This window comes from Vigna unguiculata, chromosome 6 (assembly GCF_037176805.1).
Source record: "Vigna unguiculata cultivar grain cowpea cultivar isolate G323 ecotype 2 chromosome 6, ASM3717680v1, whole genome shotgun sequence".
NCBI classification, from domain to species: Eukaryota; Viridiplantae; Streptophyta; class Magnoliopsida; order Fabales; family Fabaceae; genus Vigna; species Vigna unguiculata.
Window position 1 is genome coordinate 44,491,929 of NC_140797.1, and position 25,647 is coordinate 44,517,575.

General features: G+C 25.5%; 2 protein-coding genes across 3 annotated transcripts; both read left to right on the forward strand.

The window, feature by feature from the left end:
* Nucleotides 1–7,685: 7,685 nt before the first annotated feature.
* Nucleotides 7,686–16,046, forward strand: LOC114188179 (beta-amyrin synthase-like). 2 transcript variants are annotated; one of them, XM_028076730.2, is made up of 18 exons: nucleotides 7,686–7,819; nucleotides 8,839–9,056; nucleotides 10,423–10,608; nucleotides 10,889–10,978; nucleotides 11,138–11,335; nucleotides 11,418–11,502; nucleotides 11,612–11,778; nucleotides 11,935–12,123; nucleotides 12,216–12,329; nucleotides 12,413–12,532; nucleotides 12,935–13,057; nucleotides 13,148–13,246; nucleotides 13,834–13,890; nucleotides 13,977–14,345; nucleotides 14,434–14,514; nucleotides 14,616–14,699; nucleotides 14,789–14,945; nucleotides 15,838–16,046. In XM_028076730.2, the coding sequence occupies exons 2-17, from the start codon at nucleotides 8,862–8,864 to the stop codon at nucleotides 14,924–14,926; spliced, it is 2,295 nt and encodes a 764-aa protein (XP_027932531.1). In that variant the 5' UTR covers nucleotides 7,686–7,819; nucleotides 8,839–8,861; the 3' UTR covers nucleotides 14,927–14,945; nucleotides 15,838–16,046. The 2 variants fall into 2 exon arrangements, with proteins under 2 accessions (XP_027932531.1, XP_027932533.1); XM_028076732.2 differs by lacking the exon at nucleotides 12,413–12,532.
* Nucleotides 16,047–17,273: 1,227 nt separating this feature from the next.
* LOC114188182 (beta-amyrin synthase-like) lies at nucleotides 17,274–25,240 on the forward strand. The gene is made up of 17 exons (XM_028076735.2): nucleotides 17,274–17,890; nucleotides 19,646–19,863; nucleotides 19,945–20,130; nucleotides 21,204–21,293; nucleotides 21,430–21,627; nucleotides 21,704–21,788; nucleotides 22,029–22,195; nucleotides 22,303–22,494; nucleotides 22,561–22,674; nucleotides 22,752–22,871; nucleotides 23,268–23,390; nucleotides 23,484–23,582; nucleotides 23,711–23,767; nucleotides 23,856–24,224; nucleotides 24,320–24,400; nucleotides 24,540–24,623; nucleotides 24,844–25,240. Exons 2-17 carry the CDS (start codon nucleotides 19,663–19,665, stop codon nucleotides 24,964–24,966), a joined length of 2,289 nt encoding a protein of 762 aa, XP_027932536.1. The 5' UTR covers nucleotides 17,274–17,890; nucleotides 19,646–19,662; the 3' UTR covers nucleotides 24,967–25,240.
* Nucleotides 25,241–25,647: the final 407 nt, after the last annotated feature.

Genomic DNA, 25,647 nt, shown 5'->3' on the forward strand with positions numbered 1-25,647 from the left:
TATTCTAGAGAAAAGGAGATGGTATATGTACCAATAATTAATACCAATATGGTTTCAAGATAACATGAAGAGTGTCGGTTCTTAAGTGTCGGTTCTTAAGTAGGTATTTATAAAAAATTTACATGGAGTAATATGAAAAAGGAAGAAAAAGAAAGTTATTATAAAAATGATCTGATTTAAGAGTGATTATCATAATTTAATAGGTTTCTTAGATGTGTGTGGGATTTGATTGATTGTGTGTCATCGAAAAATTTGTAATTTTGTCTAAAAAAATTGTAAGGTTTGTATTTTTTGTCAGAAAAATATATGAGAAAATTTTCAATTTTCATTAGAAAATTGTATGTGAAGCTTCCGATTTTCTCTAGAAAAAGTTTGCAATATTTGCCAGTATCAACGTTGTTACCTTTTGGGGAGAGGTTAGTATTGATTAGTCTTGATCTTGTCTTTGAAGAGAGATTAGTCTTGATCATTTTTATTTTATTTTTTTGTAATGACTTCGTTGATGCATTTATGGTTGGGTCTAGCTTGACCGGGATGGTGTTGGTGATGAATTTCCCTTGAGTATCAATAAGTTAATAATGATGTGAAAGTTGCCGACAATGAGTAAGATGTAAGATGTGCAAGATGGTGAGGTATTGTGACGATTAAGATTGTCACTGATAATGAATCCTTGCAAATCACTTGTGGCAAGAGTGGTTCAAGAGGACATGTTGGCACTATGTTAGATGTTTGTTTCAAAGCATGTGAGATTTTTTGTGAAAAGAGGATATGTGGTTCACAAGTGGGTATTCACCAAATTCTTATATCGAGTAATATGAAGAAGGAAGCACAAGAAAAATATTATAAAAATGAATAGTTGATTTGAACGTGATCACCACAATTCAATAAGTCTCTTAGGTCTATGGAGGACCTGGGTAGTTGTATCATTGAAGAGTTTGATATTTTGTCTAGAAAAACTCCACTATAAGATTTACAATTTTTGCCAAAAAAATTGTATGAGAAGGTTTGCAATTTTGGCAAAAATAAGTGTACGAAAATGTTTGCAACTTTAAAAACATTTATTTGAAAGTTTGCAGTTTTTGTTTGAAAAATTACATATTAAGTAATAATATATGTTAAATATTCATGGATGTAGGTCTTGAGGTGCTGAACTATGCTAATAGTTTATTTGAACGTGATCACCACAATTCGATAGATCTCTCATGTGTATGAAGGAACTGGGTAGTTGTATCATTGAAGAATTTGATATTTTGTCTAGAAAAATTGCACCATAAGGTTTATAATTTTTGCCAAAAAAATTGTATGAGAATGTTTGCAATTTTGGCAAGAAAAATGTATGTGAATGTTTACAGCTTTTGTCAAAAGAAATTATTTGAAAGTTTGGAGTTTTTGTTTAAAAAATTACATATTAAGTAATATATGTTAAATATTTATGGATGTAGGTTTTGAGGTGTGGAACTACGTTAAATCTCTTATATGATTTTATTTATATTTTTGTTTTTATTTATGGTTGTACTTTTTCTAGATAGATTATTTTTTTCTATCGCGTGATTTCCAACAAGAAAAAGGATATGATCGAGAGGGCAATAAGGTAAAATTGTGTAGTGAGGTATATATATAATCAACAACCACCTTTAACTATAGAACTTTATACATTAAAAAAGATACGAAGTGAGTATGGTGGGATTGGGAAGAAGAAAGCTAAATTGAAAATTTTAGATGGAGAAGAGACATGTTTGAATTAAAGAAATGTAATAAAACTTTCTTATAAAGAACATTGTATGTACACACCCCTATGTCTATATGTTACATTTTATAATTACTTATAGTATATTACAAAAGTATATAAGTTTTAATAATAGTTTTACACTAAAATAAAAGATTATTGATATATTTAATACCTCTCAATGTATCAAAATTAAGTTCTTCATGAACAATTCTTACTGAAGAGAAGATTTTGCTTCTACTACTCATACAATAGTTAGATATTAAAGAAAAACGTTAAAAGATATTAATATTAATAAACTTAATACACAAACAAACAATGAGTGTCTAAGATTTGACCTACAACAACTACAAGATTCAACTCCACTTTATCAAATATATTCCACTTTTGATTATCCACAATAAATATTAATTTGTAAGAGATTACGTAGTTGAATTTTTTTTCGTTAAAAACATTGACACAATCATTATATTTTTTTCTTTTTGAGAATATCGATCATTTGTCAACGGTCCACAAAAGAAATATTTTTTTAGTACCTAACATTAGTAATTCTGAACATGTATTAAATAGTCTCAAATTCGACATATAAAAATCTAGTTTAAGCATTATTCTGAATTATACAAATATTCAACTACTTGATAAATATTTTCGTAGACTTCACTACATATGATTTTTGTCTTTCACCTTGAAGTATGCTGTAATCTAACTTTCCAAATACAAATACTAATATATTAGCATGATCTTAACTTATTGCGATGAAACTTTACTCTTTCTTAATCGACATATTCTTTTATATTTCCAAGGATCACATAATATATTAATGATTAATCATATTTGTCTTAACTAATAATTTTTATACACATTATTTAAACACATACAAAAAATATAAAAATAATAATCGAGCATATAAGTAGTTTTTTTATCCAAATTTATCTAACAAAAAATATATACTTTTGCATTATTATTTTATTACTTTATATGTATTATTATTTTAAATTATAAAATATGATAATTAAAAACTTTTAAATGAATAATATGGGTCACTCAAGCAAATAAAAATAATAATATCAAAGAAACAATACATAAATAGAAATAACTTAAGTAACATAATTATAAATTTAATAAAAAATAATTATATAACTGAAGATAAATTTAACAACACGATTATAAATTTAATAAAGAAAGAACGAAAATAAATTTGATGACATAAAATATAATTTCAGTGAAGAAGATTAACATTAACCAGTCATAAATCAAATATATAAATATAAACTTAATAAAAAAAAGATAAATAACTGAAAATAAACTAAATAACATAGTTATAAATTAAATAGCATAGTTGTAAAATTAATAAAGAAAATCGTAATTGAAGATTAAATGACACAATAACATATTTAGTAAAGAAGTTCAATACATAACCAAAAATAAATTAAATAATGTAATTATAAATTTAATAAAAAAATTTATGTCAAGATAAATTAAATTATATAAATATAAAAAATTTAATAAAAAATTTAGTATATTATTAAAGATAAATTAAATGATATAAATATACATTTAATAAAAATTACCCGTAATTTAAGATAAATTAAATAATAATGATATACAAATAAATTTAATAAAAATATGCATGCTTAAATAAAAATAAGTAAAATGACATAATTACAAAATTAACAATGAAATAAATAAAATAAAATAAATAATTAAAATACTCTATGCGTAATTAGAGATGAATTAAATAATATAAATATAAATTTATAATATAAATATATAAAATAAAGAAATATAACAATAAATAAAAGATTAATAAAATACACAAATATATTAAGATTAATAAAAAATAAAGTTTAATCTCTTTTCTTTTTCCGTTTTATTGATTGGAGTGATGTATTAGAATTAGGCTACTACCAAATGTTTTCAGAATGTTAAATAATTTTTACAATCCTTCTATAATAAAGGTGGTAAAATTTGTTAGTCCGTCCCTTTTGACTAAACCTACCATTGGGTTCGACTTCTCCCCCATAACAAAACAGGCTAAAAACCGTAACTTGTCTCATCAAAAAAGAGACTTGTCTCATCAAAAAAGAGGTTAGCTGCCTTTCTTTTATTTTTTACTTTTCAAAATTATTTTGTTTACATATTCAAATAAATATTAAAAATATATTTAATCGTATGAATACTTCTAATTAATTAATTAATGTTTTTAATTGAATAAATAAAAATAATTATATATATTAAAATACTTTATTATCACTATTATAATTTTTAATATTTTGTGAGATTTTATATGTAAATTTGTTATAAAATTTTGTAAAAAAATATTTTTTTTTTTAATTTTTCATACAAATTTTAATTGGCAGGTCCATGAGTAATTATTTCTAATAAAATTATAAAATTCTCATAAATTAGTAATAAGATTTTGTTAAATTTTATTTGATGTTTGTAATGCATTTCTCATTTAATATTGACGCAAAAATGTGTCAGTGTAAACAACTCAAATCCTAACATCAAAAAATGTTTGAAACGTAAAATAAATTTAACAAAATTTTATTAAAAAGACTAAATTCACACATTTCTAAAGTTGGTAAACTAAATTTGACTAATGTTTCGACTAATTTTAATTTTTACCGAAAGTTAAGAGACTAAAAACATATTTAATCTTATAAATAATTTGTCACTTATCAACTTATAAACTAATAAAAAATATCGGTAACTAAAATAGTTTTTATTATGAATAAAAGATTATAATGGATCTCTAAATTTATAACTAAACTAGTTTTTATTATAAATTAATAAAAAATATTAGTTATCAAAATTTTAATTAGTATCTTTAATTATTAAATATATTTTTTGTCACTAAATTATGAATGATTAAAAATTTTCTACTAGTATACCTTTACTTTCATCCATTTATTCATGAGTCAATATTAAATTTATCAAATGATGACATAATCTTTTTATTTTTATTTTTATTTTATATTTTACCATCTTATTTTAAATATAAATATGTTTATTAAAAAAAGAGTACTTAACTTCTTTAGCTGGTCTTCAATGCTCTAAACTATGATTAAATTTTTTAACCCATCACCTTATGTGCCGTCTAATCCACCAAGTTGATAAGACAAAGACCGGAAAAGATAGATTGACCAGTTAACCTATTTTTTTTAACTAAATATTAAAATAAAAAATAATTTAAAAATTAATATTTTATATTTTTTATATAATTTATATATTAATATTGTAATTTAAACCATTAATACTTATAAATTAAATTCTAATTATTAATTATAATAAATTCATTTAATATGTAAATATTATAACTATTTTAATATATTTGATTATAAATATTAATCAAACTTAAAAGCTTAAAAATAAACTGATAAAAATATCATATCGGGTGCATTGAAACCATATCAAATTACACATTTATTGTTAATCTTTGATATTCCAAACCATATCAAATTATCTTTCCCCGTTCTTTCAAGAAGATAAATTTCCAGTTCTATGACTTTTCTTTGATAGCCCAATCCATCAAAAGACATGGGAGAAAGAAAAGTAAAAGTATTTGATCCTTCAAACCCTATACAAAATCCAAAAAAAAAAGTGTTAGAGAAAATAAAATGAAAGGAAAAACATTATAAAGATGTTCATGTTTTTGCTTCAGAAAAAAAAAAAAAACATGAAAAAGATGTAGAAGGTATTAAAGAATCAAAGCACAGAAGAGAATGTTTGATGCAGATCTACAAAATAAGTGAAGAAATCCTGGAAAAAGTGCAATGCATGCTTTTTCTCTTACCAAATATCTGTTTTCCTTTATTGTCTACACTCCAAATTTCAACGGTATCTTGAATGTGCTTTTATCTACTTTTAAATTTAAAATTCAAATCCCTGCTCTAATACTTCAGAAAGTCTAAAGTTGGTATAAATATATATTAGACTTGTTTCAGCATTAACTATATTCATGCATTTAGTGCATATTGATAATACCAACCACATTCATTTTCCACTTCATTATCTTTACCAACACAGAAGCATTAAGTTTGGATGTATTATACTAAATTTGAAAAGGACATGATTTAAGTTTGTAAAAGTTCATCGGTGAATGATACACCGGTATTTCCACTATTTTTAGAGATAATCATAATATACTCCAATTCATTATTCAAAAACTTGTAATATTTTACATAATTAACTTGGGTGTTCATGAAGGAAAGTGGGTGGCCTCTTGTGGTGAGTTTTCTTTTGCTTTTTCACTGTCCAAAGATATTTCCAACCTTCTCTGGATTACAATTATGGTTGTTCTTTTCAGGAACATGAATGTTCAATCTCCACAATGCTACTGACCTTCACTTTCTTAACCAATAAACTTAACCATTTCGATTATAATATTTTAGGGATGATTTTCGCTTTTTGGAATAACAAAATTTAAAACAAATATTTTGGTAGGTTTAATTATTTGATTGTTTTTTGTTACTGTATTTTTTTTTACTCAATTAAATCTTTAAAAAAAAATCTATTGAGTTTCTATTTTTATAAAAACGATCGAATGTGTTATTTTTTGTTAAATCAGTTAACACTAATGTTACTTAAAAATATAACATGTTAAAATGTGTCAAAATTTAGATTTGTCTTATACCAAAATTTAGATTATCTCTTACTTGAAATTTAATATGTGTTTATAGTAAAAGATAATCTAAATATGACATACTTAAATTTAGATACTACAAATTTTCAAACAGAATTAATACCAATTTAATGGAAATGACAACATTGATTTTTTTTTAAATTATATTAAATCAAAGACAAATATAATAAACAAACCAAATTAAAAATGTATAATATTGAAACTAAATTTTCTAATTAAGTTTATTTCTTTATTGTAAACCCAAATCGTTCAAATTAGATAAATCCATCCAAAGTCAGTAAAGACAAAATTCACATTTTCATTACATAAGAAATACTAAAATTCATCTTAAAAGTTATCGACTTCAAATTTATATATATATATATATATATATATATATAATTAGATGAACAAAAGATGATATTAAATGAATAAACAAATTATATTGAAAAATTCTTTACATCTATGACATAATATAAAATATATATTCTCATTCTTTTCATTTTTGTTTTATTAATATTAAAATTTTGATATATCATTTACAAATATTTAATCTTACACATGTCATATGTTCATCTCTCACAACTTAATTTTTCAATTAAATGAAAACCAAACTATCCAGCATCCAACTAAAAAACAGTTGGCCTTTATTATTGGTATACCTGATCATTCTCGGGCTTAAGACAGCGTTCCACCTTTAATTATTGAGATGACCTTGTAAGCCTTCTTTAATATAACTTGACATTCTTGATTCTATATAAATAAATAACATTTTATTCAAAAATTACTGCACAAGAAAAATACTATTTTAAAGATATTTTAATCAATATTAATATTACGCAAAGAAACTGATATTTATATTATTATTATTATTGGAATACATACTTATAACTATGTTTGTTCACTTTTATCTTATAATAATTACAAAATTTAAAAAATTAATAATTAATAAAATAGTTCATTTTAATAGAAATAAAATTGATTGTATGAATTTCAAATGGACTAATTCGAAATGGACTAATTAAAAAATAACCGAAACTGAAACTTACTTAAATTAAATTGAATGTTTAATAACAACTTTTTAGTATTATGAAAATAATATAACCACTAAATTCACATTCACTAAGTGATTTATTTGACAGATGTAAACACCTCAGTAGACTATTAAAGGTACATAAATACACAAACAGACAGATATGGTGCCATTATATTATATTACTTTATAAGGGATATTAATCCTTCACTACTTCATTTCATGTTGTATTTAAAAACTGAATGTTTTTATTACATTTAATATTTTGTGGGAACCACAGCAACAAGTGGTGTCACCCATTCATAAATACACAGACATCAACCCATATATATATGTTAATGTAAAGGATCTTCTGAATCAATTTGTTAGCTCTTGAAGACATTTAAGAGTGAAGAACTCAGGATTTATCCTTCACCTCTTCATCATCAATCATCAGGTTCTTTCTTGTTACCTTTCTTGTATTTAAAAAACTGAACTTTTTTATCATATTTCATGGTGGGACGAGTTAAATCGCATTTTGTGATCTAAGTATGAGTTTGTCATGCACTCATCATATTTTAAGTTGTACTTTTGTTTAATATTTTTTCTAGGCTTATAGAAAGGAAAATAAATAAAATATATTTATATACAAATTTGTCTAGACAAGTTTCAACTATAACTTTTTGTTCATTTAGTGGTTGGTTGATTTATAAATGGAAAAGTTGATTTTGGTAGTAAGGGGAAAAAATATTGCAGTCATATTTGACTAACATCAGAAGAAGTGTGAAGATGTTTCAAAAATGTTATTAAATAATAATTAATTTTAAAGATAAAATAATTAGTTCTTATATTAATTAATTTAGATATTATTTTATAAAGTATAAATTATTATTATTTAAAATAGTCTTATAAAATTTTTAATTAGTTTATGAATATAAAAAAATTAAAAAAATTATTAAATAATAATTAATTTTATAAATAAAAGATAATTAATCACTGTATTAATTAATTTAGATATTATTTTATAAAGTATAAATTATTGATATATAAAATAATTTATTATAAATAAAAAACTATAATTAGTTTATAATTGCTAATCATATTTTTATGAATTATTATCGTAATTTTTTTTAACTATTATAAAATGTTTATTGTCTAAATTAATTTTTAATTTAAATTAGAGAATAATTTTAAAATGATAAGTAACAAATATTTTGATAATGTTATAAATAGATATTATAAGAAAATATTTCATTAATAATTAATTTGTATCGATTAAAATTATTAGTTATTATAATGATTAATTTAAAAATTAGTTTATAAAATAAAAAATTATTAATTATTAAAATATTCATTAATATAAGAATGAAAAATTATAATTAATTTCTAATTTTTTTTTGGCTAATTTTTTCATACTTATAAAGATGAAATAAATAAAACTTTTTAAAGTATACAAATATTATATTTATGTTGCAGGAGCAACTAAGGTTATTAAGAAAATGTGGAGATTAAAGATAGCAGAGAAGACTCCATACACATTCAGCACAAACAACTTTGCAGGAAGACAAATATGGGAGTTTGATTCTGAAGCAGGAACAGATGAAGAACGAGCCCAGGTTGAAGAAGCTCGTCTACATTTCCATCAAAATCGCTTTCAGCGTAAGGCATGTGGTGATCGACTTTGGCGTTTTCAGGTATATGTTGGATTTGTTAATACTGTTATGCACACCTTCAAAATATATTAAAGAAAATAATTTTTAATAAGTAAATTTTAACAATATTTTCTTAAAATTTGAGATGATATTTTTTTAGATAACTTCTTATTCTTTTTATTTTTACGTAATTCCAAAAATTACTTAAAAAATAATATTTTAAATTATAAAAAGATATCGTTAAAATTTAATTATCAAAATATTATATATATATATATATATATATATATATTAACTAATGATTTAACTTTTATGATCGTAATTATCAAAGTCAACCAAATATTTTATATGAAATTTGTGATACGACGATCATATGTAAATATATATTTTTTCCTTTATTGACATTAGAAAAATAGTAAAATGAGAATATTATTTTGAACTGGTCCTCCAATTCTATTTGAATTTTTAGAAAGTTCTTAATTTTTTATTTGTTCAATTTAGTCATTCAACTTTTTAAAATGTTCGATATAGTCTTTTTTTTTAAATTGACGTTAACGTGGTGTCCGTACAGTGACACGTGTTTCATGTTGTTGTCACTTGATGTGTTTATTTTTAATTTAGTTTCTTTATTTATAATTTTGATTCAATTTTGTGCTCTCTTTATTTTTAAATAAAATAATTTAATCCTTCTCTAATTTGGAACCAAATAATTAAACTTAATTACAACTTACATAAACATTTTAAAATATTTTTTAAATATTTATATATCAAATTATTCCACCTAAATATTCAATTTTGTTTACATTTTTACATAAAAATTTAAACCTTTTTTTAAATATTAAAAATGTAAATATAAAATTGCATTTGTAATTTTTAATAATGTGACAAATATTTACTTTATGATTACATTTTTAATATTTTTAAAGTATTAAAAGTTTAAATAGGAATTATTTTTATGTAAAAATAAAATAATTTAAATATTTAGATGGAGTGTTTGATATATAATTTTTTTTAAAAAAATTAATATATATATATATAAAAGTTATAATTAAGTTTAATTACTAATTTGGTCGGACCAAATTGCTTCATTTTAAGAAAAAAAGGAACCAATTACTTCATTTTAAGAAAAAAAAAGGATTAAATTGGATCAAATTATGAATAAGAGGACTAATTTGAAGACAATAACATGATATGTGACACTCTACGGACACTACGTTAACCTCAATCTAAAAAATAAATGACTAAATAGAACACTTTTAAAGGATTAGAAAACTAAATTGAACCAATAAAAAACTAGGAGTCTTTTTAAAAATTCGAATAAAATTAGAAAACTAAATTAAGTATTAAGCCTATTTAAAAAAGAAAAGGGTGAATGAAATAAATAATATAACTTTCCATTTTTGTACAGATTTTGAAGGAAAACGAATTCAAACAAAGAATAAGAAAAGTGAAGATAGAAGAAGATGAGGAAATTACATGGGAGAAGGCTACTCATACCATAAAGAGAGCCTCTCATTACCTCTCGGCACTGCAAACTAGTGATGGCCATTGGCCTGCTCACCTTGCGGGTTGTCACTTTTTCACTCCCATCATGGTAAATTTAACTTATTTATAATGTCCTTAATATAAAATTTTATCTTAAATTCGTTATTAAGTTTTTAAAACATAATCACGAAAGTTTTATGAAAAACTCAATTCAAAGTCATTTAAGGATGACTGAATTTGTTAGTTTCAGAAATTAATTTGAACAAATGATACTTTTTATTGGTTGAAAAAGAAATAATTATATAATAGTTGCATATATTTTTTATTGGTTTTTCAATATCTTAGTCTAACAAATTGAAATTTACAAAATTCTATATATAATATTACAGATCATCTCCATCTATAGTACAGGACATCTTGATTCTGTAATTTCAGAAAAACATCGTAAGGAAATTCTCCGTTACTTGTATAATCATCAGGTACACTTTCAAGTTGATGTTGAAGAAAGAAAACAATACATGCTATTTTTCATCTTTTGCTTTTCCATTTGTTAAAATTATTATATCTTTAATTATACATAAGACATGAAATTTGAAAGTTCGTTCTTAATATATACGAATTTTGGTAACCATGGGAAGAATGAAGATGGAGGGTGGGGATTACACATAGAGGGTCCAAGCACCATGTATTGTACGGCACTCAATTACGTAACTTTGAGAATTCTTGGAGAAGGACCCAATGGAGGTCATAACAATGCTTGTGCCAATGCCAGAAAGTGGATTCATGATCATGGTACCATTACACTTATGCCTTCATGGGGAAAATTCTGGCTCTCGGTACGCATGATTTCCTATAATTTAAACACACAAATAAACAAATGTAAGTTTGTGAGTAATTAAAAAAATGTTATTGTTGCAGGTTCTTGGTATTGTTGATTGGAGTGGATGCAATCCATTGCCCCCTGAATTTTGGATACTCCCTACTTTTCTCCCCATGCATCCTGGTTAAATATTTCTTTTTTATTTTTCCACTATTTAAGAAATATGACTACTTAAATCAATATTAAAACGAGTATTATTGTATCTTATTTTCGCCTTAATTAAATAATGCAGCTAAAATGTGGTATTATTGTCGGCATGTATACATGCCCATGTCATATATATATGGGAAAAGATTCGTGTGTCCAGTCACACCATTAATCACAAGTTTGAGAGAAGAACTCTTTACTGAACCTTATGATGAAAAGACTTGGAAAAAAGCTCGCCACAAATGTGCAAAGGTTAAAAATATTCATAGTCTTTGATTATATTGTAAAAAGCGTACGTAATTAATTCAAGAAAAAAAATGATTTTAAAATTAAGAAAGAAAATACATCAACACACAATGTGAATGTGTGACCAAAAGGATGTTATATTGTTTTACATATACATGACAGGAAGATCTGTATTATCCGCATCACTGGATACAAGATCTGATATGGGACACTGCTTATGTATTGACTGAGCCACTTCTCACACGCTGGCCTTTCAATAAGATAAGAGAAAAGGCACTTGAAGTTGCAATAAAAGGTATTCACTACGAAGATGAAAATACTCGATACATACATGGTGGGTGTATCAACAAGGTATTCATCATAATTTGAAAGCATGTATATTATTTATAGTATACACCAATCAGAATTTTTAGTTTTGGTGACTTCATGTTTGTGTTTGGTAGTCTGGATCTTTGCTTGCTTGTTGGGTAGAAGATCCAAATGGAGATTCCTTTAAGAAGCATCTTGCAAGGGTTCCAGATTATTTATGGCTTTCAGAAGATGGAATGTGTGTACAGGTATATAAATACATCTTAATTATTTTTAATCTCTGATAATAGAAGATGATAACTTAATTAATGCAATTGTCTAAGTAATATAGGCAATTAATACGCAATCATGGGATGCTGGTTTCGCGGTTCAAGCTTTTCTCGCGTCTGGTTTAATTGACGATCTTGGTCCAACACTTGAAAAAGCACATGATTTTATCAAGAAATCTCAAGTGAGTATATCATAAAATTACAAAGTATAAACAAACAAATAAACTCTTATGTTAATTAACTTCTCCAAATTGTATGATTCGTCTAACAAACTATTACGACGGATAGTTCTCATTCACACTAATGAAATTTAGTAATTAATTATTTTTCAGGGAAATTAACTATTTATTTAATAATTAAAACATGTGTTATGTTGATTAAAAATGAAAAGTTATATATTATGAAAAAATTGATAATCACAAACTTATTATCGGAGGATTTGGATTTGAAGTGGTATTATATTTTTCTTTTATCTGTTAGTTTTTTACTCATTATTATAATAAACCATTGAACGAATTCCCTCACTATTAAATAGTCGTTAGTTTAATCAGAGATAATAATGAATTGATATTGTAATATTATAGATAGTAGAAAATCGTCCAGGAGATTTCAAGAGTAGGTTTCATCACATTTCTAAAGGGGCATGGGCCTTTGCAGACAGAGACCATGGATTACAACTTTCTGACGGCACTGCAGAATGTCTCAAGGTAGGTTACAAACATTTTGACTTGTTAAAAAGCTTGATGAATAAAAGTATATGTTACATGGTTTTAACTGACCAATCATCCTTGTTTCAGTGTTGTTTACTTTTATCAATGTTGCCAGAAGAGATTGTAGGAGAAAAATTGGAAACTGAAAGGATATATGACTCGGTCGATTTCCTGTTGTCCCTTCAGGTGAGTATTATAAATTTTTTGGGAGCACACTTTTAAATTTTATATGATTAACTTGGTAATCAATGGTCTGTCGTTTTAATCTTTGTTATCACCTCATCCTTGTAGTGTTACAACGGAAAAACTATAAAAAGTTGCATAATTCATCTCTACGTAATCTAAAACATAAAATACTTATTATCAAGGAAAATGATTTCTGTTTTCTCTGCTGCTATAAAACAACTTACTTTATTTTGGTTTTACTTTTTTTTCGAGTTTTATCATATAAATATTAATTTACTCCCAGTCGCTTCTTTTTCTTTCAAGATTTTGTTTTACTTCAAAAAAAAAAAACATTAAATATAATTTTACACTTTTAAATTTTAGTTAGGCATGCTCGTAAATAATTAATTAAAAAATTCTTTTCTTTTCTAATTGTACTCCAATATATTGAATTGCAGTACAACGTTAGTTCTTTCTATTTAACATCTAATTGCTTTTACTACGCTCATGTTTTTCTGTAATTTTTTAATATACTGAAGTTTCCAATCATTTAAATTGCTTGAATATATATGATTTTTTTTATGGAACTACAAGTCTGATGACTGCAGAGCAAAAATGGAGGTATATCAGCGTGGGAGCCAGCAAGAGCTCAAAAGTGGTTGGAAGTAAGTTTGAGTTGATGATTTGTGCAATGTGTATAAATATGTTTGGTGATGTTGAGTTCATTATTTTTGTTGTGGTTAATTTGTAGAATCTGAATCCGGCGGAATTTCTTGCTGACATAGTGATTGAGTACGAGTACATTGAGTGTACTGGATCAACAATTCAGGCTTTAGTATTGTTCAAAAAACTATATCCAAATTATAGAAGGGAAGAGATAGAGAATTTGATCGTGAAAGCATGCAAGTACCTTGAAGATCAACAATCATCAAAAGGAACTTGGGTTGGGATCTGGGCGGTTTGCTTCACTTACAGTGCCTGGTTCGCACTCGGAGGTTTAGCCGCTGCCGGAAACACTTACTCTAACTGCGCCGCCATTCGTAAAGCTGTGAAATTTCTACTCTCAACACAGAATGATGATGGTGGGTGGGGAGAAAGTTATCTTTCGTGTCCGCTGAAGGTTTGTAACTAAATGGTATTTTTATTTATTTATTTAACTTTCAATTGTTAATTTATTACATATTAATGAATGTATATATACATTGAAGACGTACGTGGCTCTTGAAGGGAATCGATCACATGTTGCCCAAACAGCGTGGGCTCTGATGGCTTTAATTGAAGCCGGGCAGGTATTGTTCTCATGTGCACCTGTCGGATTTCAACGTCTATGGTTTATTATGTTATCCAAAGTAAGTGTCGTTGTTATTCGTTTTCTGAATTTGGCATGTAGGGTGAGAGAGATCCAACACCTCTTCACCGTGCTGCAAAGTTACTCATTAATTCTCAGTTAGAAGATGGTGATTGGCCCCAACAAGTACCTCTCAAATCTCTATCTTTTGAATTATGAATCTTAGTTATTGCACCAAAATTGTTTAATGTTTGTGTGTGACTTAATTGTGGCAGGAGGCCGTGGGGGCGTACAAGAGTAGTTGCGTGCTTCATTACCCATTTTATAGAAATTATTTTCCGATATGGGCCTTGAGTGAATACCGTAACAAAGTTTTAGTGCCTTCGACTACTACCAAACTTGAGAAGTCGTGAGATCAAAAAGACGAAGTCGGTGAGCAACTCTAATAATTTTATTTCTATTTTTATAGTTTCAAATTCTGGAACAAATGTTTTGCATGTTCTTAACTTTATTTTCAACTTTCATGGTTATATAAAGTTTACGGTAAACATTTGTTTAAGTATAAGTCTGCACTTATTTAAATTTGTATAGTTTAAATTTGTTCTTGTTATTTTTTTTATTTGGGTTGGAGTAATCCTATTGTTCTTATTAATGTATTTGTTATTGTTGATAAAAAATAAAATTTCTTTGATAACATCTATTTTATTTCTCATATATATTATATTTTTGAGATTCCTACAAATTTTTAACACCCATGATATTATATTATGTAATTATATGATAATAATATTTGATATTGTAATATAATTTTAAAATTTTATAAATTTATATTTTAATTAAGTTCGTATGAAATTTTCAAGATCAATATACGAAGAAGTGAATGTTTATTATACACGTCTCACGTCATGGATTTAAAATAAGCCTCATGTCACGGACTTAAAATAAATTATTGGAATTTAACCATTTCTATATTTTCTTATTCTATTGTGATAATGTAAAAAAAAGGTTAAATAGACTATGTGCTCTCGATATTTGAACTAATTTTTTAATGTAATTTCACATTTTTTTTTAAGTTTTTAATTTAAGTTAAAATGGGTGAGCATGATTTTTTTTTTTCTGATTAACTGGAAAACGATATATGGTACTGATGTGATATTTTATTTTTCGGTGAGTGTTTGACATCATTATCTCAGGTGAGAAGTACCTTTCATATTGAAACTTAATTATACAGAAAAGATGTGAACACACTGAAAATTGTACATTAGGTTTCTAGACTTGTTTAGTGTTATGCAGAAAGTGTATTAATGAGCGTATCTCATTGCAGATGGTGGAAATCTAGCTAATGTTGTGCGGTTGGAGCTACAGGGTGCATGTGGTTGCCTTACGCAACATTCTTCTATATAATAATATATGATTTGGTCTATTTAAATAAACCATTTTATATCACTTGCATTATGTAATTGACATAAACATGGTTGGATGAGAAGTGATTGTGTTATAATAATTGAACATAAGTCAAAAATGTTTAAACTATCTGAAATTGTGGATTGAAAAGATAAGTGTCTTATGTGATTTGATTCACAAATGTGGGAAATACTTAATTTTGTTTGAATAAATAAAATTTATTAAAAAATTAATTAACTGTAAAAAAATAGTAAACAGAAATAGATGAAATAAAAATTAAAAATTAAAAAAATAAATATTAAATTTTGTTTTAAATTATACAAAAAAATATTATTAAAAAAAGAGAAAAAAAATTAAAAGAAACAAGCAAGAGGAAAATTTGTTTGGTTATTTTTTAAAAATAACAAAAAAAGTATTGTTATTATTACTAAAAAGAAATTTATTCGTAAGATCTAAAAATTAAAATGTAGTTGAGTAATGCAACTTCATAAATATTAGAACATTAATGCAACTTCATAATTATTAGAACATTTCTCCCACTATAGATCTCCATCAGGAAGTGGTTCATAATTTCTGTTGGGCTCAGATAAGTGGACAATTAAATTTTGGGCCATAGAAGATAATACAAAATTCAAAAACTGGGCCATGTTTATGACAAATATAATATTAAGAAACTTCTGGAGGGTATTAATAAGTCTGAATCACCTCACCTAACTTAATAACTTCATCTTATTAAAATATCAACTTTTAAGTGCAGAGATTTATATGTTACTTATATTAAGTAGTTATTTTAAAAATTCAAATATATCTCGAAAGTCATATCATAAAAAGAAAAATTAGAAATTAAAAATTCCCTCACATAGTTAATTAAAAATAAAAAAGTTAATTGACAAAAAAACACATATAAACAATATGTGTTAAGAATTTTGTATTAAAAGAAGTCAAATTTATTAAGTAAACAGTAACCCATTCTTCAAAAATGATGAATCTCCTTACGTTATTTTCTTATTAAAAATTCCAAGTGACAACTAATTTAGATCTCTCAAGTCACTTTCAAATATTAAAAACAAAATCAGAAAATTAATATTTTAAAAGATAAAATTATAATAAATAAATATTTAGCATTTAAGTATTTTTATAAACTTTCAATTATTATCTGTTTAAATTTTATCTATATTAAATATCAAACCATCCTTTAAAAAAAGAATCATAATAGATTTATGTTGTATTGATTTGAAAAAAGTGAATGGATAAATTGAATTTGTGGAGATTTGAAGATAAAGTCTGTATTACTTTTTTAAATGATTGGAATTGAAAATAAATAAATTTTAAAGCAGAATTTATAAATAATTTTAGTGAATATAATATATGAAAAAATTAATAAATTAAAATGCAATATGAGACGAGTGATTTCTAACATACTTCCTTATCCCAATGACTCTAACTTGAATGTTAAAAGTGAGTTTAGAGTATAACTTAATTTCATAATTAATTTACAAAATTATCTGTAATTAACGTGAGACCTCCGACTTATATTATAAATCATCGTGAGTTTCTTCGTAGAAGGATTTGAAATCCTTATCCATCACATATCCATTCGCTTGAACAAAATAAGAAACGAACACTCCGTTAAGATAAAAATTTGTTTTTGAGTAGCTACTTTGAGAAAAAACAAATACACTACAATAGTTAATAAAAAGTAATAAAGCAAACGGTTGTGAAGCAATCATGAAGCTGCATTTAAAGATCTGTTGTTGAGTGAGTTATGAGTACTGCAAGAGTTATTAATGGTACAGTTGGTTGTAATTTTGTAAACTTGTTATTTCATCTGATGTTGATGATATAGCTTGAATGAACACTATATAAAGGATGCACCATTCTGAGTAAGATCAGATCCATCTTGCTTAAACAACCAAACCCTCATAAAACTGCAGGGATCGTTAAAGATAAATACCTAACAACTCCATAATCAGGTTTCTTCTTCTTTTTCCTTTCTTCAGATAATATTCTTTTATTATAGAATGTTCGGTTTCTCTATTTCTCTCTTTTTAATATTCCAAGTTCTATTTTCTGTAAACACAAAAGAATATGTCATGTGTGGACAAAGTATGATATGAATAGACATAAACTATGACCAATTTTTAATAAATGGAATCCATCCATCCATAACAAAATTTAAAATATATATATTAAAAAAGGATAAATTTAAGAAATATTTTGTTTTTATTTTAAATTAAATATCTATGATCAATATCTCAATTATATGAAATCTTGAATCTTTTAGTATTTGGGTTTATTTGTGCATAAAAACAAGGATAGAGTTCAATATCAATAAAAAGTGAATACAACACTTCATGAAAGTGCACCTGCAAAAAAGACTTCATCATCTAAATAACTATAAACAAGATAACAATGAAAGGAAAAAGGAATTATCAGTATTTGAAAAACCAAGTTCAACTAAACCTTGTTACTATGGAGATATTCTTATATAGGCTTACTTAATATTATTTTTTGGATGACAATGGTCATATTAACCTTTATTATGTTCACTTGGATAAATTATACTGTGTATAATGATTGCAACTATTTGCAATGAATTTAAAAAAAAATTATATTCGCATAGCATGATTTGAAAGAAAAAGCAAGAATAGATTTGCGAATAACTTTTAAAAATTCATCACACTCATTTTATAAAGATTTGAGAAGATCAGTAAACATTTTTCACTTACACTCTTTGAAAATTTTATATAAATATATATCTACTAATATAATTATTAATTATAATATACAATTATTTAATTTATTTACAATAAATATTTTATTTTATATTATTAAATATTAATAATTTAAATTATTTATTTACTATTATTTTTATTTTATTATATATATATATATTATTAATAATTTATTATATAATATATTTTATAATAAATTAATAATAATAAATAATTTTATTTAATAATGATTAGTATATTTTTTAGTTATTAAAAATTGATGTTCTAATTAATAATACATTTATATATATATATATATATATATATGAATTAATAATAGATGTAATAAATAATATATATATATATATAATAATTATTTTTAATAATGTATATAATATTTAATAAAACTAAAATTTATATAAATGTCAATAATAATTAATAATAGTAATAAAAATTTTGTTAAGATTTAATTTTTTTTATTTTATTCAATAATAATATTTTTTTATTTTTATTATTGATGTTTTAATGTATTTAACAATTTATAATAATAAATAATAATATATTAATATTTAATAATTAGTATTATATATAACATAATAATTAATATTAATAATATTTTTTTATAATAATTAATAATAATAAAATATATGAATATGTATAATAATTAATAATAATTAAAATATTGTTAAAAAATAATAATATATATAATTATTATTATGTAAATTTTATCTATAATAATTAATAATAATAAAATATATATAAATATGTATATATATTAAAATATTGTTAAATTTTAATATTTTTAACTCTTCTAATAATTATTTAATTTTATTTCTGTCATTAGGGTAATTTAATAATTTTAAAATTTTACCTAATGAGAGGTGATATGAGATCCAACACTCTGAAATCTCTTAACATGCTTCAAGTTTTCTCCTCCTTTCTTTCCATTTCGTTTATTTATTATATTTTGTTTTAAATTACATCTCGCTCCATGGAATCTCTAACATTGTGCAGCGAGCGAGAAAAAAAAGATGTGGAGGTTAAAGATAGGAGAGGGAGCGAATAATCCACACCTATTCAGCACTAACAATTTCGTGGGAAGACAAGCATGGGAGTTTGATGCAGAAGCAGGAACTGATGAGGAACGAGCCCAAGTTGAAGCTGCTCGTCAAGATTTCTATCGAAATCGCTTCAAATTCAGAGCCTGTGGTGATCGAATGTGGCGGTTTCAGGTAACTAACGTTCTCTGATGTAATGTTAGTGTAAATATGGTGCTGTGATGTGATTTATATGTTTGATGATGGCTTATACAGATTCTAAGGGAAAACAATTTCAAACAAACCATAGAAAGAGTGAAGATAGAAGATGGTGAGAAGATTACATATGAGAAAACTACGACCGCAATGAAGAGAGCTGTGAATTACTTATCGGCTTTGCAGACTGGTCATGGTCATTGGCCGGCTCATATTGGTGGTAGCCTCTTTTTTATCCCTCTCATGGTAAGTTCGCCTATTAGATAACACACCACCTCTATATTAATATTATATTTCAAATTACTTTTATATAAAAAATAATAATGTATTTTATTTAAATTTATTTATTTAACTTAGTGCATCTTATATTCAAAGTTGTAAATTTAACATCTGGATTTTATTCTTTGACAATAAATTTAAGACTCAAAATCTTGAATTTTAAAATTCCAAGTCATAATTATAAGATTTCATTTAACTAAGAACAAATTTTATTTTTTATACTAAAATATATAGGGTTTTTAATTATTTTTTTATTGATTCAATTTAAATAGTCCACGATTGAAAAGTTGATGTATTGACTCAAATGAGAGAAATGGTTTAGGTTTTGAAAAAGGCAGTGAAGAACATATTGTCGACCACTTTTACTAAAATGAGACACTAATATACTTACAAATTAAAATTAAATTTATTTGTTTTTTATTTTACTAAAAAAATAATAAGTACTAATAATTAAAGTGAGAATCAAGATTATTTTAAAAATTCTTTTACTATAATAACTTTAATTTCTAAATAACCATGAACTAAGATAACGAAAGGGGACAAACAATTTATCTCTAATCGCAATTAATCAAATCAAATTCTGTCTAGAAGTGGACTTGAAGTAATTCAACCTCACAAAATTATTACAAAATTAAAATTAGATTTTATAAAGTAAAATTTATATTCATTTATATAATATAAATTTATTTTATCTTTAATCAACATAGAATCTTCAATACACTTATCTCACACTTAAACATACATATTAAACGTGAGACTAAATATTATTGGATAGTGTAAATGATTTTGATACCATGTTAAAAGATGAATTTTAAATCTAATTCAACTTCACAAAAAGTAGTTTAAGATATAAGGTTTGCATCAACTTAAATACTATAAATTCGTTTTATCTTTAGTTTCAACAAAATTTTTTATATGTAAACTATATATAATATATAGATAAATTGATCTTTACAATATACCTTTTATATTAATTAGTTTAAGTTTGAATGTTGCATAATGGTTAACCTTATTTTGTTTTTCTGCTTAAAATACTACAGGTCATTTCCTTGTACGTTATTGGACATCTTGATTCTGTACTTTCGGAAGAACATCGCAAAGAAATTCTTCGTTATGTATACTATCATCAGGTATACATGTTATTATGAACACAGAGACAAAAAAAAAGCAACTAGATATATTTACTCTTTCTTATTTCATTTATTTTTAATTTATAATTTGTTTTATGACAACACTGAACCATTAATACAAAATATTGATTTGAAGAACGAAGACGGAGGGTGGGGACTACACATAGAGGGTGAGAGTGTGATGTTTTGTACTACACTTAATTACATATGTATGCGAATTCTGGGAGAAGGACCAAATGGAGGTCTTAACAATGCTTGTGCTAAAGGACGAAAATGGATTCATCAACATGGCACTGTAACTCATATTCCTCAATGGGGAAAATTCTGGCTTTCAGTAAGTTCATTCAATATTTAAATACAATATATATACATACATATTTTACTAATTTAAATAATTTTATACTCTGTAGGTTCTTGGTATAGTTGATTGGAGTGGATGCCATCCTTTGCCACCTGAATTTTGGATGCTTCCTAACTTTTTTCCTATGCATCCAGGTTGACAGATACTTTATTCGTAAATCATTATTTCCTATAAATTTATAACAAAATTTTGTGTAAAAATATTTTATACAAAATATTTTATTAAAATATTGATAGCAATTTTTTTATAAATAAATTTGTAAATAATTTAAGAAAGAAATTCACAGGAAATATATATATATATATTTTCTTAGATTGCAATAAATAATAATTGAACTTATTATATTTTGTTTTTTTTTTCTCAAAACCATGCAGGAAAAATGTGGTGTTATTGTCGATTGATATATATGCCTATGTCCTACCTATATGGAAAAAAATTTACGGGTCCAATCACACCATTAATTCTGAATTTGAGGGAAGAGCTGTTTACTGAGCCATATAATGAAAATATGTGGAAGAAAGCACGTCATAAGTGTGCAAAGGTAATTAATTGCACATGTATTTTTAAATTTAGGTAAAACGTGAAGAATAATTTTAAAGAGAAAATTTAAAATTATATAAAAAATAATTGTTGATTTATACATTGCAGGAAGATCTTTACTCTCCCCGTCACTGGATACAAGATCTAATATGGGATGGTGCTTATTTTGTTGCTGAGCCCATTCTGAGACGTTGGCCCTTGAATAAGTTGGTTAGAGAAAAAGCACTTAAACTAACAATGGAGCATATTCATTATGAAGATGAAAATAGTCGATACATGGACGTTGCGTGTTTGGAAAAGGTAAAATGAGAATAATTTGAGAGCAAAGGGATAAACAAGTCTATAATATATGTTTGAATTTTGCAGATGTTATGTATGGTTGCTTGTGCGGTGGAAGATCCAAATGGAAAAGCTATTAAGAAGCATCTTGCAAGGGTTCCTGATTATCTTTGGGTTTCAGAAGATGGAATAACACTACAGGTATATACTTTAGACTTGGTAACAATCATAGAAAATCATAAATGAAATAACAATACCTACTTGTTTACGTAATGCAGGCTTCTGGAAGTCAATCCTGGGATGCAGGCTTCATGGTTCAAGCTCTTTTAGCTACTGACCTAATGAAGGATTTTGGTCCCACACTTGCAAAAGCATATGATTTTCTTAAAAAGTCTCAGGTACCCAAAATTAACAAGTATCTCGATAAACATACCAGTGTTCAAGTCATAGAAATAGACAAAGTTAACATCGTATGAGAATAAAGGTCCATAATACTATTCTCTTAAGATTTTAGGTTAGAAATAATATTAAATGTTTTATTTGTGTAAGATCAATATCTATATATATATATATATATATATATATAATTACAATCTCTCTGTGCCTATAACATATGTCATATATATGATACATTCTGAAATTCTTATCCAAGATAAGGATAGAAAAACTCTCATCTCATATTCACCTAACCAACTAACTGAACTGAATAATTACTTGCTAACCATTATAATTACCACTAAAATTTTGACAGACAAATTAGGTAATAACTATAAAATGGATTTATGATATCTTAGGTTCAAAACAATTCGTCAGGAGATTTTAAGAAAATGTTTCGTCACATGTCGAAAGGGACATGGACCTTTACTCACCAGGATCATGGATGGCAAGTTTCTGACTGCACTGCAGAATGTCTGAATGTAAGCTTATCATCACAAACAGCTTATTTTGTTAATACACTTCATAAACGATATCTATGTTAACCAATTAATTAACTATCCTATACGTTTCAGAGTGTTCTGCTTCTATCATCGATGCCTGAGGAGATTGTGGGAGAAAAGATAGAGCCTCGAAAGTTATATGATACAGTCGATTTCTTATTGTCAATTCAGGCCAGTATTATTAAATTTCAAACGCATTAAATCAGAGGACAACATATTTAGACTTCAACGTGATTTAATTTTGACTTGTTTGTATATGATTTAATTTGGACACAACATACGAATTTTGGTTACTACAGAGTAAAAATGGAGGTATAACGGCGTGGGAGCCATCACTGTCTCAAAAATGGTTGGAGGTAAGAGTTACATAATATAATGTTTATAAATCCATTAATAATGGATGGAAAAACATTTTTTTCACCTATTTTTGGTAATAATTTGTAGTTACTGAATCCGACGGAAATGTTTGCTGATATAATAATTGAGCACGAATATGTGGAATGCACTGGATCAGCAATGCAGGCTTTGGTATCGTTCAGAAGGGAACATCCAAATTACAGGGGGAAAGATGTTGATAATTTCATTGTCAGAGCAGTTGAATACCTCGAAAATGAACAAAAAAGTAATGGTGGTTGGTATGGGGAGTGGGGGATTTGCTTCACTTACAGTTCTTGGTTTGCACTTCGAGGTTTAGATGTTGCTGGAAAGACTTACAATAATTGTGAAGCCATTCGTAAATCTGCGAAATTTCTACTCTCAATACAGAATGAGGATGGTGGGTGGGGAGAGAGTTATCTTTCATGTCCAATGAAGGTTTGTAATTAAACCACTATTATTTATGATTACGATTTCCATTAGTTGAAACGTTATAAATGATAGATGTTAATGAATGGTAATGTGCAATGAAGACTTACGTGGCTCTTGAAGGAAATCGATCACATGTTACTCAAACAGCTTGGGCTCTAATGGCTTTAATTCTTACTGGCCAGGTATTTTCTTTAATGTGCATATTTGTTTGTCAGAAACTATACGAGTATTCTTCACAGTATCTTGCATTCCAAAGCGTTATCCGAATGAAGTGTTAAATAAGTGTTGTTCTCTTTTTCATTTTCTAACTTTTGTATGTAGGCCGATAGAGATCCAAATCCCCTCCACCGTGCAGCAAAGTTAATAATCAATTCACAGTTGCAAAGTGGTGATTGGCCTCAAGAGGTACCTCTCAAATCTCAATCATTTCAATTTCATTATTAGGTTGCTATAAAAAATAATACATATATAAACTATCTTTAACTATTTGGAAGCATTAAACAACTAAAAATGATTTATTTATTGCAAATACATTATAATTGTGTTTTGCCATTGATTTGAAATTGGTGCATTACTGGAATTGGGTTTTTATTTGTACTTGTTTTCTGTAACTTGTTTATTGCAGCAAGCGACGGGTGTATATTTGAAGAATGGAGTGTTGCATTACGCTTTATACAGAAATGTTTTTCCATTATGGGCTTTGGCTGAATATCGTACCAAAGTTTTATTGCCTTCCACTTCTGCGTAGCTTCAAATGCTGTGAGCTATGAAAGACAATTAATATCATAGAAGTAAAGAATCCGGCAAATAAAATAAGAGAAGTTGGTGTTTCAGTTCAGTAGTAATACGCTTTTTCCTTTTCCTGTATTCTTAATTCTGAAGCGGTCCTTTTCTGTCATAGATGGATTGCATCAGTAAAAAGACCACTGTGAGGATTAAATCAAATGAATGTATAATAAAATTACATGTAAGAATTAAAATCAAATGAGTGAAAAACAAAATTAATGTTATATAAGGATGTATTTGGATGTGAATGATTGAATTTTGAGGGGAAAAAAGATGTGACTGGTAAAATTGTTTGGACTAAAAAAAATGATAATAAATGAAAGAATTTGAGAAAGAAGTTTATGAAAAGTAGACACCAAGTTCAATAGATTAATGAAAATGTTTTAATTAATAAAAATTTACTATTTTATTATTATATAAATAATCAATATTTTATTATATTATATTATAATTTTTTGATATTTTTTATAATTATACATGATAAAAGTAAATAGTATTATGATACTTTTTATATAATTATTTTTTTTCTAACTTATTATCAAACATGTTATTTTATCATTATAATTATATAAATAATTTTTCTTTATTAAAATATAATAATTTATTATAATTGTGATGAACTTTTTCTTATCATTATTTAATA